The sequence below is a fragment of the Juglans regia genome, chromosome 6, assembly GCF_001411555.2.
Source record: "Juglans regia cultivar Chandler chromosome 6, Walnut 2.0, whole genome shotgun sequence".
Classification (NCBI taxonomy): Eukaryota; Viridiplantae; Streptophyta; class Magnoliopsida; order Fagales; family Juglandaceae; genus Juglans; species Juglans regia.
In genome coordinates, this window is record NC_049906.1 from 33,602,560 (window position 1) to 33,622,509 (window position 19,950).

The 19,950-nt window shown below is 37.4% G+C and overlaps 2 protein-coding genes across 7 annotated transcripts; one reads left to right on the forward strand and one right to left on the reverse strand.

Moving 5' to 3' along the window:
• The first annotated feature begins 5,946 nt into the window (after positions 1-5,946).
• On the forward strand, positions 5,947-11,808 carry LOC109012096 (N-acetylglucosaminyl-phosphatidylinositol de-N-acetylase-like). Its single transcript, XM_035691003.1, has 11 exons — positions 5,947-5,981; positions 6,061-6,373; positions 6,490-6,550; positions 6,780-6,850; positions 9,013-9,077; positions 9,481-9,525; positions 9,629-9,709; positions 9,887-9,954; positions 10,808-10,856; positions 10,987-11,147; positions 11,465-11,808. The coding sequence occupies exons 2-11, from the start codon at positions 6,265-6,267 to the stop codon at positions 11,535-11,537; spliced, it is 783 nt and encodes a 260-aa protein (XP_035546896.1). The 5' UTR covers positions 5,947-5,981; positions 6,061-6,264; the 3' UTR covers positions 11,538-11,808.
• A 926-nt stretch (positions 11,809-12,734) lies between these two features.
• Positions 12,735-19,950, reverse strand: LOC109012095 (N-alpha-acetyltransferase 40-like). Of its 6 annotated transcripts, none has more exons than XR_001999405.2 (10): positions 19,827-19,950; positions 19,539-19,607; positions 16,230-16,317; positions 16,034-16,136; positions 15,563-15,642; positions 15,093-15,410; positions 14,741-14,817; positions 13,844-13,899; positions 13,682-13,750; positions 12,735-13,173 (listed from the first exon to the last, which is right to left on the reverse strand). XR_001999405.2 is itself a non-coding variant. In XM_035691000.1 (10 exons), the coding sequence occupies exons 3-10, from the start codon at positions 16,296-16,298 to the stop codon at positions 12,834-12,836; spliced, it is 1,095 nt and encodes a 364-aa protein (XP_035546893.1). In that variant the 5' UTR covers positions 16,299-16,317; positions 19,539-19,607; positions 19,827-19,950; the 3' UTR covers positions 12,735-12,833. The 6 variants fall into 6 exon arrangements, 5 of the variants coding, with proteins under 5 accessions (XP_035546893.1, XP_018849115.1, XP_035546894.1 ...); XM_035691000.1 differs by having other exon boundaries at positions 13,682-13,746; positions 13,844-13,886; XM_018993570.2 differs by having other exon boundaries at positions 13,844-13,886.

Genomic DNA, 19,950 nt, shown 5'->3' on the forward strand with positions numbered 1-19,950 from the left:
GGACCTTACAAGAAATATTCAAATTCAAACAACAATACCATAAGATTAACTTGGACAAAAAACGAGGAAAGACAATACAAAAATCCTCAAAGATCACAAGCTCATTGCTCTTATAGTAAAAAAAAAATTAAGAAGACGATCTAAATGATAAACTTTTTCCATTTTTTGTAGTCATGTATAAAATGATACCAGAGTCCAAAAACATACAAAGATAAGAAAACATGCAGACTGCAAACATCATAAAAGACTGGAAGTATCCATTTAAAATGTTAACCGTGAGTCTGGGTTTTTTCTCTCCGTACATTTGAGATAAAATGTTGTTCCTTTCGTTGCGATTTACAGTGGTCGAGTTCAGTCGTGATTAGCTTAGTATTTCTTCATTGCGTTATGAGTGTTTGTGCCATGGGGTCGAGTAGGAAGGGTGGTGGAGTTTATGAAGGTTAATGAAGGGTGGTGGAGAATCACAGAGAGTAGTTGTCGTGCGGTAAATCATATTTCCATTGATCAAGCATCGTTGGGGTGGTTGGCTGCCATGATGAAGGAAGGTGTAGCTTTTGGGGATCCTTCTGTGTTTCTTATGAAGAAATGGGTCTCAAGTTTGGGGGTGCAAATGCAGCAAAACTCTCATGGGAGCTTTTTCACCTTATCGGAGTTTGGCCAAGCAAGACTGCGTGGGATGCTAGTGATACCGGAAGGGAGGAAGGGGTTAGGATGGAGAAATTTTGGAGATTTGTTGGAGGAGCTCTTTGCAAAATCCTCTGTTTTGGGAGGGAATAACAGAGGGACTTATCCACTTATGCCCTCTCCTTTGTCACAGTACCACCAAGCCTCCTCATCTTCCTACAGGGAGGTCTTGTCTCGAGCCTCAAAACATGAAAAGAGGCTAGCCATTTCTTCCTCTTTGGTGAAAGCGCAGTTCTGTGAAGGGAATGGCAAGATGGTGTCAAGGACAAATGTGGCATCTCTGTTGCATGCCTTGACTGAAATGGAGAAGCAAGTGGGTTGCTTGCAGATTAATATGGTGACAATGAAACGCTGCGTTGAAGAGGGGATGAAGGACTGGGGTATGGGCCAGGATGAAGGCCCACGTAATGGGCCGGGTAAGGAAAGGAAATGGCCATTGATGGCTCAGTGGCATTGATGGGATTTCAAGAGGGCCAGTGGCCTTCTATGCAGGCCCGGGTGGACCACCAGGCCCAATCCCAGGCAAAGAAGCATGTCTGGAGGAAGAAGCCGCTACAGCCTGGTGGCCTGTCGATGTCTCGGCCCTCATCACCGTCGTTAGCGATACCACGGATGACATCATCGAAGACCGTAGAAGCTCCGACGGAGGTCCCGGCGCCGGAGTTTGTTGTAATCAAAGATGGTGGAGGGCTTAACGCTGCATCTCGGGGTCACGATGTTGTGATTTCTGCCAAATCACTTCGTCGGAGCATTCCGGTGCACAGACAATGGCGAAGAAAGTGTTAGAAGCTCCGACAGAGATCCTGATGACGGAGTTTGTTCTTTTCGAAGCTAGTGAAGGGATTAACGCCGCTTCACGAGGCCACGATGATCTGAGTTTTGCTCAGATCACTTCGTCGGAGCATTCCGGTGCACAGAAAACGGCAAAGAAGCCAGAGTAGGTGTCTGAGAGCAACGGCAAGGCTGTTGTCCTCAAGTTTGTCACGACCTATCCCTGCGATGAGATTTTGGTCACTTTTCTTGAGTTTTTTACCTCACCTCAGGCACAAGAAACTCCGACAGTTTCTGGGGAAGACTCGGGTGGATTAGAGATGGTGTCCTATGCGCCGGCGATGGAGGTAGGGGATACAGTGGGCAAAGTAAGGTTCGTGGAGGAGGGGTTACCGTGGAACCAGTCTTTGATTTTTGAAGATAGTGAGGAGGAGGAGATGGGTAGTCTGTCACCTCTACAGACACTTCCCCTCAAATCGCACCTAGAGCATCAGATTGGGTGTTAAAAAAAGTCGGGAAACTGCAAGGTTGGGTGGGATTAACATGTGATGGATACGAAGAACAATTTATGGCTCTCCTAATAGCCATGGAAGTAGGTTGTCCCACGGCCATGAAGTCAGCTGTTAGAAATGAGAGAGAGCTGAAACGATTAGAATGTTCTATCAATTATAATAACAAGGAGGGAACTTCGGGAAGGGATAGATCAAAAGGGAGGGACTCCATTTTTGTTAATGAAACCTAAAATATTGTCTTGGAACGTAAGAGGGATCAATGATGTGAATAAACGCATTCGCATTAGAACTCTTTTACGAAGTTGGAAAGTTGATATTGTTTATTTGCAAGAGACTAAATTGTGTGGTGTTGATAGAAGTATAATTTGCAGTTTGTGGGGTTGTTCCTTTGTGGGGTGGTGCTATTTAGCTTCGTCGGGGGATTCAGGAGGTGTGTTGGTGATGTGGGATAGGAGAGTGGTGGAGATGGTAGAGGACTGTATCGGGTCCTTTTCCATGGCTGTATCTTTTAGGAATACTGAGGATGGGTGGAGGTGGGCTCTTGCGGGTGTGTATGGGCCCAATGTGGATAGTGTGATAGAAGCTTATTGTGGGAGGAATTGGCGGGTCTAAATTCTTTATGGGATTTACCTTGGATTTTTTGTGGTGATTTCAACGTTGTCTGGTTCCCTAGTGAGAGGGCGGGGACATCTACGTCGACAAGAGCAATGAGAAATTTTTCTGAGTTGATTTTTGAGTTAAATCTCTTGTGGATCTTCCTTTGGTGGTGGGGGAGGGGGGGGGGGGGCTTTACTTGGTCCAACAGCCAAGGGTGGTCAAGGTTGGATAGATTTCTAGTATCCCCTTCATGGGAGACGCACTTTTCGGAACTATGTCAGAAAAGGTTGACACAGGTATGTTCTAATCATTTTTCAATTTTACTTGATTGTGGTGCCATTCATGGGGGTAGGAGCCCATTCAAATTTGAGAATATGTGGTTGAAAGTTGATGGATTTGTGGATAAGGTAAGAGCTTGGTGGGAAGCGTATTCATTTGATGGAACACCTAGTTCATAATGGCGGGCAAACTCAACGCTCTAAAGGCTGACTTAAAGAAGTGGAATGAAGAAGTATTTCGACATATGGAATTGCAGAAAAATATCATTTGGGATGAGTTGCAAGTATTGGAGGAAGGTGAGGTGAATGAAGATTCTTTGTCAAGACAGAAAGTGGTGGTAATCGAAATAGAGAAAGTGTTGTTGATGGAGGAAATAACTTGGAGGCATAAATCAATGACGCTTTGGTTGAAGGAGGGAGATAAATGCACTAAGTTCTTTCACAAGGTGGCCAATTCCCATAGGCGCTCCAATGCTATTGAAGTCCTTCATTCAGGCTCAAATGTATTACAATCTCTCGAAGAGATCCAAGACCATATAGTGCAGTATTAATCAATAACAAGGTGACCAATTCCCATAGGCGCCACAATCGCCAAAGCGGACCAGTAATGACTCTTTCTCCCATTCAGGCCTGTTGTGCCGTTTTTAGTCAATAACAACTATTATACCCCTAATTTATATTACTCATTTTATCTCCTTAATGTGGCAGGATAATGTAGTGGCACGTGATTTATTAAAAAAAAATTAAAAACACAAACATAAAAGGCTAGAAAGAATTTAAGATTTTAGTATTCCTATTTTTGTGTGTTTCTAACGTCATTTTGTTTTAAATATATATTTTTAAAATTTTTATAATAAGTGACGTGACACTACAATGAGACAAAATAGATGGTACAAATTAAGAGGTATAATAATATTACTTTATTAAATAATGTAGAAGTGGGTAGAGACTTGACAAACAAGCCAATACATTATATAGAGTGCAAAAATTAAAAGCTCCATAAAGAAATGGTACTAAAAATTGGTCCGGTCCATGATCAGGCATTGTGAAGATGTTTGTTAGAGCAATCCATTAATCGAAGTGCTTGAAACATTCATTGTGATAAGATCCCACAAGAAGATTATTTTAAATTAAACCTTCTAATTCAATCAAATAATTAAAAAGCACCTCTATCCATAAAAGCATAATAGGTACAACTTTTTTTCCAATTTCAAAATATAAAATATATATATATATATTCTCCTCATAATTAATGTGAAATTAGTAAATGATGCAACGATAGTATGGGATTGGGATTGGGATTGGGATTGGGATTGGAGCTCTCATTATAATGAAACTTTTCTTTCTTTCTTTCTTTTTGGGTTTATGTAAAGTCAATATCTATGTTGACAATTTGGATGTTATTAATCTACATACAGGCAAGTAAAGCAGGTAATCCTTCAATAGTTGCCGCATATTCACGGAATAGTTTTGCTACATAATTTCCATCACACTTCATACTCTATATTTTTTTAAATTTTTAAATTTTAAATTTTAATTTTTTTTTACTTTATTCTTTTTAAATTATTTCAAATTTTCTATTCATTATTCATATAATAAATATTTGATAAAAGAAAAAAATAATAAAAATTAAAAAAAAAAATATGAAGTGTGGAGTATGAAGAAGTTGTGAAGATTTATTCATTCACAGAAATGAATCGATCTTCCATCTTGATATAGATATAGAAGTAAATCAACTTGGACAACAGCGTGTAAAGAAATTTAACGTCTTGTTCATCAATCCCGGCATCTTTACACGTCTTGTCCATCAATCCCGGCAATGAAACATGGCATAAAGTCCTTAAAATTTATTCTCATCAAACTTCCCAGCATTGTAAATTGTAATTATATAATTAGATAAAACACTAACATTTGGTTGACAAAACTGTTACTTAAATTTCTATAGTTTGCTTATCCACCAAACTTGTTTGGATCTGTCACTTCTCTCAATTTTATATTAGGTTTATTTTAACTTGTATAAATCTATGATTTGTTTTAACTTTGTATAAATTTAAATTCTTATTTTGTTGTTCATTGTGGAGTGACAAGTAGCTAAGTAAGATCTAATTTACTATCATATCTGTAAGTTTGTCCAATATCAGCACTTATTACATATCATAATTATATTTATTAATATGTTTTTTCTTATTATTTGTTTTTACAGGAAATTTTGATTTTTAAGAATATTTTTCATATTTTTACAACTGGATACACATGCATTGCACGTTGTGCCCTTACTAATGTGTGTGTCTATATATATATATATATATATATATATATATATATATATATATAGCAAAACCTTAATTAGCGGGTCAGCTCGGTTGAAAAGCTAAATCGGATCTAAATATTGGCCCAAGCCTGTGTTTCATGGTCCAAGTATTGTTAAAAATCTAAACAAAAAAAAAATATATAACAAATTCTTATCAAGCCAAATCATTAATTTAACCATCACGAGATAAAATCACATTTTGTACAAAAAGCCCAACAATATAATCAACAAAAAAAATAAGGAAAATGATAAGATTACTTCCCATTTATTACTAATTTACTTCTCTTTTTATATTTAAGTTTTTTTAATTTTTTTTATTTAATAGTTAAGAAAGTGACTATTAATAAAATTATATATTTTTTAATTTTTTTTAATAATTAAGAATGTTAAAAAAATACTAAAAAAAATGATAAAAAAATAAAAAATTTGAAATATAGCATAAGTGGTAAAGGAGGAATAAGCCGATTGGAAGGGTATCATTACCCAAAAAATAAACTTTGGTCTTGTTTTTTTTTATAATCATTCTCATCATTATAATTTTTTTAATTTTTTATATAAAATAAAATAAATAATTTAATTTTTTTAAATTTTAAAATAAATATACTTTTAAAAAATTATATTTTAATATTATTTTATTTAATTTTTAAAACAAACATGATTCTTTTCCTCCCCCAAGTGTTCGAACTGCTTTGTCCGAAATTACAGAACATATGACATACTGATGGCAATGCGTATATACATACATATATGCATTATTATGGGTCCACCGCATCATCCGACGAGCAAGTTGCGCGGCCGCCTGCAATCAATTGCATTCCATCGATTTTGGTATGCTCCTTCATCGTCAAGCTGTATCCTATTCACCACATAATGGCGATTTTGATTTTGTTTTTGATTTTCCGAGTAGAAATGAAGGAAAACTCGTTTCCTAGTGGCATGAATGAACCGACGTCGTTTCGAAACAAGATGGTCTCTCAAAACGGCATGGTGGTCATTCAGAATTTTTGTCGCTAAAATGCCGATTCAAGTTATGGGATCGTCGTGACTGCATATTATTGTTGGTTAACTGCTGTTGTTTGGTTGCAGCAGTTGTGCATTCCATCTATACTAGATGGCATGGATGTTGATTGTTGGTTCTCTGCTTCTGGCCTGGATAGCATCTCTGTGCAAAATTTTCCGTGGATCAAGCTCATCTTTCAGGAACTCCTTCTTGAATACTGGTGGGGCATTTATAGAAGCGTTAATTCTTTCTTGTTGGAATCTTTGGACGAGTTCAATTCGATAGTATTAGTAAGTCTTATGCGTTGAAGAATGCTTTTCTGTAATTGAAATTTAGGTGGAGCTCTTCGCAAGAGAAATGTCTTGCTGGTTGTCGCCCACCCAGATGATGAGTCTATGTAAGCTTTAATGGAGTTTTAATTATTTGATAATTTTTTTATGATTATATACAACTAGTTTCAGCTTTGAAGTACCGTTTTTGCCTTGCTATGTTGCTGTATGAAGGTGTGATTTTAGTTTTTGCCTTGCTATGTTGCTGTATGAAGATATGATTTCAAGTAAGAAGCCATCGATTGAACTGATGGTTCGAATTGGTTATGTGATTTTATCTTTCGTTGAATTATGCAGGTTCTTTTCTCCGACAATAAGCTTTCTTACTTCAAAAGGGCATAATCTGCACGTATTGTGCTTGTCAATGGGTAACACACATTAACCTACAAGTGATTCTTTCATATCATTCTTTCACATTCAGATACATGTACTTGTGTATCAACTTTGTGGTTTTAGAATTCACCTGCCATATCTGTAGAAAAGAAAGCGATCAACGTTCTAGCTATTTAAAAATTGTCTTGAAATTATATTGCTCCATCCATCCCATAATTGATTATGTACATATTTTTAGACTGTTCTAAAATTGATGATAGTTTCCAAAAATGAAGGTCTCATCCATTTTACTACCTATATCACTGTCAAATCTGAAACTACCTTATTTCAAAATTGAACTCACCCTTGTTTCAAACCTGCATCCAACTTTTCTTCGCCCATCCAAGGGAATTTTAGGAAGATTATTTGTTTCATTAAAATGTTTACTGTTGTTACTTTCATCTTTTATGGAGAGAGATTAAGAAATTGCCCCTTGATATAGTTGTCATACCATATCCAACTAGTTTGTCAATAAGTTTGGCATTTACATGCTGGAAGTAGGTGAAGGTCGAGCTCTCACAAAATGTATGGGTCTCTTATACTTTATATGATTCTTTATCGTTCATTAGATTAGTTTAATCAGTTGCAAATAGTAGTGGACTTGGTTTTAGTTGCTATTAAAGTATCATTCTTTGTAACTGATGACTCTCCTTTCTTGTTTCACCGTCTTCTGTTTTAATGTACAAGAGGTTCTTCATAAAAGGGGACTGTTTTGGGGCTTGGTGACTGTTATGAGGTGGCTTGAATCAGATGGAACAGTGCATGTGTCGTAGGTTCGCTCGAGCGAAGGTTCACTTGGCTCGAGCGAAGTAAGTCAGAGAGTGTTCGCTCGACCCTCGCTCGACACCCAGCTCGAGCGAGATCAAGTCAGAGAGTTTCGAGAGCTTCGCTCAACCCCCGCTCGACACCCAGCTCGAGCGAGATCAAGTCAGAGAGTTTCGAGAGCTTCGCTCAACCCTCGCTCGACATGCAGCTCGAGCGAGATCAAGTCAGAGAGTGTTCGCTCGACCCTCGCTCGACACCCAGCTCGAGCGAGATCAAGTCAGAGAGTTTCGAGAGCTTCGCTCGACCCTCGCTCGAGTGTTAGCTCGAGCGAAGTACAGAAAACCTACATTCGCTCGACACTCGCTCGAGTGTTCGCTCGAGCCAATGTTCACAGAAGTGAACATTTCTGTTCCTATAAATACCAAACGGCGCCCACTTCTTAGATAACTTCAGAAATCACTTTTTTGTCTTGTTTTTAGTGTTTTCTTGAGAGAGAAGTTATAGAGTGAGTTTTGAGAGATAACTTCCTTGTGAAGTTTTGTTGTATTCATCTGTACTCCATCTCTGTTGATAGTGAAATCTTCGATACCGACCCCACCAGTGGACGTAGGCTCATTTTGAGTCGAACCACTTAATTCTTGGTGTTCTTTCTGTGTGATTGTCATCTTTTCTTTCGTTTAGTTCCGCTACTATACTTCGAGTTAGTCTTAGATATACAGTTATTCCCAACAGTGACTTTCTCCTAATTACAAGAAGTTTATGGTGTAGCCCATGGATCTTAATTGCAAATTCTGCTCAGAATGTTGTTTGAATTCCAATTTATGGATGGTTGTGGCCCATGAACTCTGCCTCAATTAATACTTCTTCTCCCCACAAACCAGGGGTAGAGGTGGTTATGGATTCATGAGTCATTACCTGTGTTTGAGACTTGTTAATATGTCCTACGCATACCTGAACTTTCCGATCAATCCATTCCCTATTTCAGGGGCATCTCTTTGTTAGGTAGGACCTGGGATCACTAATCAGTCGAATGAGTCCATCCCTAAATAAAATAAGTTAAAGAATCAATGTTCCAAGCTGCTTTCTCATTATATCTAAATTAATGTAGGCTAGTCTATTCCTTGATGGATAAGAATTCATCTATGGTACTTTCCTTTTTCTAGTTCTTTTTGTTGTTTGTCTTGTTTACTTTACCATGTGGAAATTTTAATTGTGAATGTTTGTACTACAGCGTGTGTGTGTGTGTGTGTGTGTGTGTGTGTGTGTGTGTATTGTTTTGTAAATTATCTGGAGACTTTTAGGGTGGGGAGCATGGGATCTTGTCCAATGATAGTTATCCTTTAACGTACTTTCCTGGTTATATCTCTTTTGCTTAGTTTCATTTATTTTGTAGGTGATGCTGATAGCAAGGGCAATATCAGAAAGGACGAACTCTATCAGGCTTGTGCAATTCTCAAGGTGATGTGCTGTGTATCACAAAAGCGATGCTATTTTCAAATTCACTTAGAATTTAATATAAAATTCTAGTTCCAGAAAAGAGTAGAGTGTTAATATAATGTTTAGAGCTAAACCCCAATCTCCCATCACATGCATGTCAAGCTAATATTTAATTTACTTTGATGGTGCCAACTTACTGTGGTATTCCTATAAGTCAGTCATATCAAGGATTATTAAGCAGAAAAAGTGAGGATTATTTTCTTCTATATCTAGCAAAAATATTTCATTCCCTCTTCAATAACCTTTTATCTTGAGGATGGCAAATAAAGCAACGAATTATCAAAACAAAAGAGAATGTTGCCAGTCAAAGAATTTCATCTAGGCATTGGTTTTGATTGCATATCCTCTAAAACTTCAAATGCAGGTTCCACTTCAACAAGTGAAGATTATGGACCATCCAGATTTGCAGGTTGGTTATATTTCAATAACATTTTGGAAGAACCTTTAAGTCTCTGTCATGTTTGAAATATTGTTTGAGTCACAGCTATAATCTGACATGGTGTCATTTTTAGGATGGTTTTGGCAGGGTTTGGAACCATACTTTACTGGCTAAGATTATTGAAGGGGAAATTATGAGTTATGGCATTGACTCGGTGAGATTGTTATCCCTATTACTGGTTAACTTTCTCCTTTCTTCATTTCTTATTTATTTATGGATGAGTTCCTTTCTTCATTTAATTTTTTATCTCAAAGATTTTTCTTTTTAATTCTTGTCACAAATTAGTGTTTATGTACACTAAGATCCCATTTTTCACGTGGGCTTTTCTCAGATTATTACTTTCGATAACTATGGTGTGTCGGGTCATTGTAATCATCGTGATGTGCATTATGGGGTATGGTAAGTTGAATTAAGATTGTCGTATTTACAGTATATCAACTTTTCCGTAACCGCAAGAAATTTCCAAATTGTAGCCTTTATATCTTAGAAAAAATTATCGTAGTTTCTTGTGAGTCCTATTAGGTACCAGTTCCTAAATACATTTTCTGTAAGTCCGTTTGTCTACCTATTTTAATGAGTCATTGTGTGCCCACCCTAAATTTAGGCTTTATTTGGATGTTGAGCTAAGTTTAGCTGAATTGAGTTTTTTATAAATAGTAATAAGTTGAGTAGTTGAGGGAGTTATGTGGAACCCATCTAAACTGAGTTAAAGTGTGTTTGGATGTTAAGATGAGTTTAGTATTTTTTATGGGAAATTGAAAAAGATTGTGGGTCCCACGTATAAAAATGTTTTAAGTTGAAAAAAATTATAGGTCCCATGTGTAAGAAGGTTTTGAGTTGGAATGAGTTTACTAGTTTAGTAATTTAAGAGTTTGGTCATTGGTGTTTGGATATTAGACTCAGATTAAAGTTAGACTAAACTCAACTGAGCTGAGTTTGGGAACCAAACGCAGCAAGCCCTTGTTTGGATTCGAAACTCACCTTAACTCATCTCATCTTATCTTATAATTACAACTTTCTCAAATTCCCACACAAAATATAATAAACAATTCAACTTTTTCAAATCTCAAAATAATAATGATATTAAAAATAATATTCTAATAATATTTTATTCAACTCATCTCAACGCATCTCTGAATCCAAACGGGGTTAGTATTAGCAAAGTACCATTTACAGTAGGGCAGTGTTGATGCTTATGTTACTGTCACGTTTTTACAATATATTTTGAGATTTTTTTTCTTCATTGTGTCAGCAAGTTCTTGCATAATGGTCCAGGAAATAAAATCGATGCCTGGGAACTTGTATGTTTTCTTCCTTCACCTTTATTCTCTGGTATAATGTTTGATATCATTTTAAAAAACAACTTACTTTTTTCAGGCATCTTGTTCAGAACATCACAATTCTTGTGGTTTTTTAATTCATTGTCCTCAGGTCAGTACCAACATTTTGCGCAAGTATAGTGGACCACTTGATATCTGGTTGTCGATCATCCATGTCATGCAACACTCGGGTGAAGTGATGCATTTCTTGCTAAATGAACAACCCCAGAAGAGCTTCCTCGCAATGGCACAACACTCAAGCCAATGGGTTTGGTATTTATTCTGTCCCTTTTCTTCCATTGAAAGTAAGAGAAGACCTTTCTTGTTAGGAGATGCACTTGTGTGCTATTTCAAATATACTGCCTTGCCTTTGATGTGAAACCGATGCCATTTTTATCAATCATAAGAAAATCCATATCTTGAATTTCTGTCTACTTTAACTGAACATATTTTAAGTTAAATATGCCAATGAACATGTTTTATTTCTCTCAAAAGATGTTCTGTCTACTTTAACTGAACATATTTTAAGTTAAATATGCCAATGAACATTTTTTATTTCTCTCAAAAGATGATCTTCTTCTACTCTGCAGGTTTCGCAAGCTTTTTGTAGCGTTTTCCAGTTACACCTATGTGAACACGCTTAGAAAGATCAAATATATGTGACATAATTGCCTCCACCAGAACGAGATTCCTACTAGATTGCATACAATTCGCTTTCAGGATACAACAAAATCACCAATTGCAGACAACAATTCTGAAAGTTTTCCTTCAAAGTTTATTTACAAAATTGTGTATGTGGCTGAAAATAATGGGAGAATATAATGTTTAAATTAATGGGTTACATCTTCTATTTATGGAGAATGAAGTGGCACATTGTACAAATCACAACCCATAACTTGAGACTTTTCAATAGATAATTATAACGTTTCATTTAAAGAAGGGATATGCTTGATCAAGTGGATATGTGCCTCTCTTCCCAAGGGAGGTCACCGGTCCAACGTCACTTTCAGTTGAATTAATTTTTAAAGCATTGCTCCCAATCAAGTGCCTCTTCGGACGGGTCTAAGCCCATTGGCAGGATCTGTTCCATCCAAATCTAGCTCATGCCCTCAAAGTCAGCATACCTCTATCACTAAGCCATGCATCTGACTAGGCATAATAAAGGCACAAGAATGTATAATAAATCACATTCAATAAACCCACATATTTAATCTCATAATCTACCATAGATATAGCAATGTATAGAAGGTGTGGTGTGGTGTGGTGTGTTGGATGGGGTGTGCAAGAGAGGGAATGTGTAATGAGTCATATATTCAATAAATCCACATATTTAATCTCACAATCTAGCATAATAAATATAACAATTTATGGAAGGTATGGTATGTTGGATGAGCCGTGCCAGACATGGATAGGTGATGTGGTTTTGTGGAATTTGATTGGGGCTTCTTATGATCAAGGCGACAACACCAAAGAATGCACTAAAATTTATAATTGAATGATTGCAGATACTAGAATTTGTCCGGATGCAATTAGCTTTGTAAATACTCTTCTAGCGTGTGCTTCAGTGGACGCTTGGTCTCGGGGTAAGGTTGTTCAGAGTAGGTTCGGCGGAGGATGCTTTTGTTCTGTTTGAGAAGATGCGGGAGGAGAAGAGCAAGTTGAATGTGGTAACATGGAGTGCGGCGATTGCCGGGTATGCTCAGAGGTATATGGACCATATTCCTGAGATGAGCTATGCTCTTCGTGATGTTGACGATGAGGAGAAGGGTGACTCCTTTTTTAACACAGCGAGATGTTGGTGCTTGCCTATGATAGGCATCCTAAAATTTCGAGCACCTATCAGAATCACCAAGAACTTGCTGGTCTGTGGTGATTGCCACACTGCCATTACATATAAATCTCAATTGCTAGTATTCCACAATTCTCACTGACTTCTTATTATGATACAAAAATTCTTGACTAAACTCTGACGCACCAGATGAGGAAGTTGGAATGAAATAGCAGGCTCAGGTTTTGGGTGAGGTATCTATTCAGGCTATTTAATGGCAGCAAAATGTGGTTTAATGGACAACTGCCTCCTCTAGTGATGATATCCAACAGACTAAATGAATGATTAAACCAACATTGAACTGCAAAAGCCACCATCAGTGGACCATAGCTGCTGCCACCAAGATCGTTCTCTGAGTCGTTCCGTCGTCTTGGTTTCAAAATCACAATGTTGATCTGCTGATACATTGTGGTTGGCTCATTTATTAGCCACAATTTGTTGCATGCTTTACTTCTGAACAATGTCACCGATCTGCCCATACATTATGATTACCCCAAGTCAACTTCAGAATAAAAAGGAAAGTATGAAAATGTAAACAAATGAATAATCACCCCAACAATGAAATTAATGAATATAAGGTTTGGTATGCAGCAAGGAAAAGGAAAGGCAAATTCAGAACAATATGAAATAAAGAGGAATATAAAAGAGAAAAGCTTGTCAAAAAGAATAAAGCCACATGACTTATCACCCCTAATACTGCTGATCAGCTCCAAAGTATACATGCTAGAAGACGAGACAGCAATGATTGTCCAAAGATGCTTGAGGATCATTACAGATGTATCGACATTAATTTCCCCACCCACAATGCTTTCTTGATTAGAGTGTGTAAGGTACACGCCACAAGAACCCACTATTTTGGTGTAAATTGATTAAGAGAACGTTTATTGAAGTTTTTGTTTAAAAATTACAAAGAATAACGCCCAGTTACTTCATGATAGAGATCAGTTATAACGTTGGAACAAATAGAATAAAATGTCACCTCCAGGATTGCTTTGGCTTCATGATCAAATGTTTTGCAAAGAATTTCATAACTCTTCTCAACTCCTATCTGCACAAAACAGCACAAGCCTCCTCAAATTTTTTTAAGATAAACAAATAAATAAGAAAGGTAACATAATGTAATGGAATGATAATTCCATACCAATGGATCAACTCTTGATGGTGAAACAGCTGCTATTACGTATCTGCTCACCAATTCTAGCAAGAAAATGTCAAGCAGAAATAGAAAAAAATCGATTGTGGATATGGCATTAAGGCAAATAATGAAATCATAAACTAAACTTGTCATGATGAGAAAAAAATGATTTCCATGTTCCGCAAACGCAAGTTGGTTTCTAACGATTATATTTGAGGTTCTCAATCACCACATTGTCTTCTAATATCCTATGTTAGTCCACCTCTATGGCCTCTTCTATGTACAAGCTATTTGTCCAAACCGGCAATACATGGACCAGAAATTTGATGACATTGACAGATTGATCTACTAAATGTCTCATTTCTTTTATTAAGTAATACAAACTTTACCGAAGAAAAAGGAGAAAGTTAAATGTCTCTCACTAGTTCGGAGGCTAGAAACCATTTTTCCAGTTCCTAACTGTGTCTGCATGTGTGCAGATTCATAAAGCACGTACAAAGAGAACATTCAGATGCCACATCCTCGCTTATAGATCAAGCGAATAATAGCCTGCTCTGAAAGCACTCATGCATTTCTAAGGATAGACGTAGTGATTTGACTCAAACGGCATTAGTTACTCTTTGTCCAAGTCACAAACATTTACACCACAGATTTTTTTTTTTCTTTCCCTCATGGGTAAACTACATCAGAATACAAAATAAGCAGGTAAGCCTTAGAAAAAGAAGGCCATCAAGTTTCTTCTGTGTTTGTTTCTTGTGCAGAGAAGCATGGAGTGATGCTAAGTGTCTATTATGTGAAGAAAGAAGTGAGTGGACTTTCATGAGGTACAAATTATCTTCCTTACATTAAGATTCAGCATGTCTCCTGAGAAGTGGATGCTTGTATAATGAAGCTAAGATTTACCTCAGCTTATTTAGATAGAAGTTCATAGCTAATGAGTTTGCTTTTTGAACAGTTAGCATCACAGCACCCATGCGATTCTGTAAAAGATGAAAATGCTAATTAATGACAATAAGCAAGGCAATGATAAATTCATAAGATCGTAGAGAAAAATATTTAAGATGCCACATTGATGGTGGAAAAGTTAGTGGGAACTCCAACATGAGAATATGTCAACATAAAAGGTAAAAGAAAAAAAAAAGTTATTTTGTGCGTCATATGACAGCTTTCCAATATTACTGCACAGGGTACTGTTTTATTCAGAGGATTTTTCAAATCATTGGCATAAAAATAGATTGTAAACATAATTCAGCACCTTGTGAGCAACAAGCTCAATTAGTTGCATTAGAAATTTCCCCAGCCCCTTCGCTTGGACACGGGGCTCAAGCTGTAATTCATATACATAAAGAACAGGTATCTCCTCCTCTAGAGTAAAGCGGTAGTGTACAAACCCAACAATGTGTCCCTTATCTTCTATGCAATTCGTATAAGTCCGTTCCCTTTCTGTCCTATAGGAACATTCATTTGGGGTCTCATGCACAAATATATAGCGTGCTTCTGGGACAACCATTTCCCTGCGCTTGACCTTCTCTTCTGTTGGCCAATCAGATCCATATGGCTCCTCCATATTGTCCTGAAGATTTTGAAAGCTTAGTCAACTGTGGTAATGCAGAAACAAATAATGTAATACTACATTAACAGATTGATACATAAAAACATATGTATCTTCATCATTCCACATGGTTAAGTTATATATGAAATAAACTATAGTCAACCTTCTATTACCTTAAGGAGGCTCATAATGTACTGCTTGATAGGAAAGGAGAGCTTATCCCCACACTCCGCTTTCAAGTGTACAGATAGTCCTAGAAAACAATTAACATGGACGTTACAAGACCACAAACTCATCGCTCTTACAGGAAAAAAAAAAATAAGAACATAGTCCAGATGATCAACCCAATTTTTTGCAGTAATGTAAAATGATACCAGAGTCCAGAAACATACAAAGATAAGAAAAGATGCAGACTGCAAATATAACAAAAGACTGGATGTAACCATTAAAGAAATTTAATTTCCCAATTTTCACTCTTGGGATGCTAGATTATCAAAAAAACATATGGCAAAATCACGCTGGAGAAAACAGAGAAAGTAACCCAATGCCAGTGACCCACAAAAGTACGATGCTTGTATTAAAAAAATAATGAAAAACCCTTTATCAAAATATGTTGAATACAAGCTGGAGAATAAGTGTGACACCATTTCTGTCATAGCTGCGGAAGGGCAGGAAAGAAGCAAGAGGGTCTTTATCAGCAGAGGCTGATTTGATACACTCATCGATTGCCTTCTTCTTCTCGAGAATCTACAAGTATGATACCCATATCTTAATCATATAGAAGTGGCTCACACTTATGTAATTCATAGCTTTAACAGAAGCCTGGCAAATTTAATTTACCTCTTTACGCTTAACTCTCTTTTCTCTGTTGTTGTTGGAATGTTTGCTGGGAAGCCTCTTCGACTCCATTGCTGCTGAAGAGCACGCTCTATTCATGAAACACCAATTGTGATGGATTCAATTCTATGAACAAATTTGACGATACAATTAAAAAGAAAAAGGATAGATACATGGTATTTATATCATTTTTGGCAAGGTAATTTCATTATTAAATAACAAAATACATGAGGAAGGCGGCAGAAACCGAAACAACCCAATACATTAGATACAATGCAAAATTAAAAACCTCGTGGAGTAATGGCATCAAATAACTGGTCCAGTATCATGGTTGGCATTGTGAAGATGGTTGTTATAAGCAATCTATTGATCGAAATACTTGAAACATCTATTGTGATAAGATCCCACAAGAAGAAAGTGTGCTCTTGACTCTAAATGTCTCAATGGACAATTAAAAATCTCCAATATCGGACAGTGTAGGTAGACAAAAACCACTTCCCAGCAAAAAAAAAAAAAAGCACCAATGAGCTTTCAGAAAGTGAGGGGAGGGCTGGAAATTATGAAGATAAAGATATCTGAGCTTCCAAACACTTGCACCAAAATACAAACAAATAAACAAAAAGTAAATTTATTTTTTATTTTTTATCAGTAATCAATAAATTTTATTCATAATAATAGATAAAGCCCAAGTACATAAGGAGTATACATGAGAAGTACCTAACTAGAGTTTACAACTGAAAGTAGAAAGTCATGGACATGTAGTCCATTACAAACAATGGACCCCACCCAAGAAAACAATATTTTAAAGAAAAAACTTTCAGCTCCTCCATTGTTCTCTCATGGTTTTCGAAACTTCTATCATTTCGCTCCCGCCAAATTTACCAACACATACATATGGGGATCATCTTCCATATTGCTACAACTTGTGAATTTTCTCGAAAGCCTCTCCAACATGCTAGAAAATCCATCAAACTACGGGGCATGACCCATGATAATCCAAGTCCTATAAAAAAATCAGCCCACATGGTCCTGGCCACCTCACAATGTAGAAACAAATGGTCAACTGATTCACCATCTTTCTTACACATGCAACACCAGTCCAACACCATTAATCGACGTCTCCTTAGGTTATTTGTGGTGAGAATCTTGCCCAATGCTGCAGTCCAAACAAAAAAGCTACTTTTGAAGGAGCTTTCGTCTGCCAGATGCTCTTCCATGGGAATGTGGGCATGCCTGGGCTTGATAAAACTTTGTGAAATGATCTAACCGTGAATTTACCTTTCTTGGAAGGGCTCCAAAACATCCTATCCATGGTACCCTCGGTCATACGTATGGAATACAGTGCCGCATAGAAGTCTGTGATAACCTCCAACTCCCAGTCTTGGGCTGCCCTAGTGAAGTCCACATTCCACTGAGGGGAGCCACTAGAAAAAGCCAAAAGATCCGCTATCAGTGCATCCTTTACTTGTGCTACCTCAAATATGGCAGGGAAAGTGTCTTTGGGACATCAATCACCGCACCATTTATCATGCCAAAATATGACAAGAGAGCTATCACCCACTACAATATGTGTATGTCTCCTGAAGGTCTCCCAAACCTTCTTAATGTTTTTCCACAAACCCACCCCATGTGAGCCGTGTACCTCATTCCAGCACCAACCAACCCATGCTTAAACAAAAAGTAAAATATAACAACTGCTTATAGGGGATAGAGCGTTTGGGAGAGGGTGTGAGGATGTAGGGTTGATTTGAAACAGGAGGTGCGCCCGCACGTGGGGGCCACAAATCAATCAATGGGGCCAGGAAACCAGTGGCTGGGGCAACAACCAAGAGGTGAATAGAGTCAATAGGCACATGAGGTGAGTTGAGGATTGAAGGGTTGCAGTCTTTGAGAGTTTTTGGGACAAGGTATGATTTCATTATCTGCCTCAATGCCATATCCACAATCGATTTTTTCCATTTCTGCTTGATATTTTCTTGCTAGAATTGGTGAGCAGATATGTAACATCAGCTGTTTAACCGTTGAGAGTTGATCCATTGGTATGGAATTATCATTCCATTAGATTATGTTACCTTTCTTATTTTTTTGTTTATTTTAAAAAATTTTGAGGTTGTTTGTGCTGTTTTGTGCAGATAGGAGTTGAGAAGAGTTATGAAATTCTTTGCAAAACATTTTATCATGAAGCCAAAGCTTTCCTGGAGGTGACATTTCATTCTATTAGTTCCAACATCATAACTGATCAACATCATGAAGCAACTGGGCGTTATTCTTTGTAATTTTTAAACAAAACTTTAATAAATGTTCTCTTAATCAATTTACATCAAAATAGTGGGTTCCTGTGGCGTGTACCTTACGCACTCTAATCAAGAAAGCATTGTGGGTGGGGAAATTAATGTTAATGAAACTGTAATGGTCCTCAAGCATCTTTGGACAACCATTGTCGTCTCGTCTTCTAGCATGTATACATTGGAGCTAATCAGCAGTATTAGGCATGATAAGTCATGTGGCTTTATTCTTTTTGAAGAGCTTTCTCTTTTATATTCCCTTTTATTTCATATTGTTCTGAATTTGTCTTTCCTTTCCCTTGTTGCATACCAAAACCTTATATTCATTAGTTTCATTGTTGGAGTGACTATTCCTTTCTTTACATTTTCATGCTTTCCTTTTATTCTAAAGTTGACTAGGGGTAAAATTTGGGCTTAAAATTTTAAAATTGATCTTCTCCTCTCACGTCTTCTCAAGCAAAGCAAGAGCATCCTCAAACCTACCAATCTGAGAGTAACCAATTACCATAGCATTCCAAGAGACCACATCCTTAACCACCATCCGCTCAAAAACCTTGTTTGCTTCATCCATCATCTAACAGTTGGCATACATGTCCACAATAGCATTACCCACAAAAACAACCTAATCCAAAAAGGTATCGCTAACATATTAATAACTTGTACATGTACAAAACCAACCAACTAACAAAATTGTATAGCCCAAAACTAAAGCTCAAAGTGAGCCCATAAACCAGTAGTACAATATTCACACACTACTCCACCAATAGATTGACCCAACCTCCTTGGATTCGCTTAAAATTCACTCCAACGCATGTCACAATCTACAACCATATTCCCGACACATTAGAATATCAACTCACATTTTTACATTCATTCCCTCCTCATGTCAACCAATCATGAAATCACCTAACTACAAATCCCAATATACAACATACAAAACAGGTTCAACCCAAACTTCTAGCAGGCACAATTACAAGAGCCACACATTTAACTATGGTTACGAGGCTAATGCTTAAGAGTACCTTACCAAATCTCAGAGTGACGATCAGTCAAATTCGAGGGTGTGGCAGCGTTGTCTATTGACGTTCGGGATGCTCTGTGACATTGAAAACAACATCAAAACCGAATTCGAGATGGTGAGGAAACACACGACGAGAGAACAAAATGACGAGAGAACAAAATCGGACAGAGTGGGAAAAAGGGAAGCCGAGACAGACATGAGAGTGACCAAGGCAGACGAGTGGGAGAGAGAGAGAGAGAGAGGCACAGACATAGAGAGAAAATAAGAGTATGAGAGAGCTACAACTGGACTTACTGGTGTGGCGTTGCAAATCGACGACAGGAAAGACAGTGGTGGTGGGGTTCGGATTGGTAACACAGAGGGAGAGAGACGAGATGGGTGGGGGTTGCGTGGGAGGTATCTGTGGGAGAAGAGGAAA

Excerpts from the sequence above, each read along its gene's own strand:
- LOC109012096 (XM_035691003.1), top strand. The coding sequence starts at position 6,265 with ATGGCATGGATGTTGATTGTTGGTTCTCTGCTTCTGGCCTGGATAGCA. Across the intron at positions 9,710-9,886 it reads TGAGTTATGGCATTGACTCG|ATTATTACTTTCGATAACTA; the intron begins GTGAGATTGTTA and ends GGCTTTTCTCAG. Across the intron at positions 11,148-11,464 it reads CACTCAAGCCAATGGGTTTG|GTTTCGCAAGCTTTTTGTAG; the intron begins GTATTTATTCTG and ends TCTACTCTGCAG.
- LOC109012095 (XM_035691000.1), bottom strand. The coding sequence starts at position 16,298 with ATGGAGTCGAAGAGGCTTCCCAGCAAACATTCCAACAACAACAGAGAA. Across the intron at positions 15,411-15,562 it reads ACATTATGAGCCTCCTTAAG|GACAATATGGAGGAGCCATA; the intron begins GTAATAGAAGGT and ends CAAAATCTTCAG. Across the intron at positions 13,747-13,843 it reads CATCAAGAGTTGATCCATTG|GAGTTGAGAAGAGTTATGAA; the intron begins GTATGGAATTAT and ends TTGTGCAGATAG.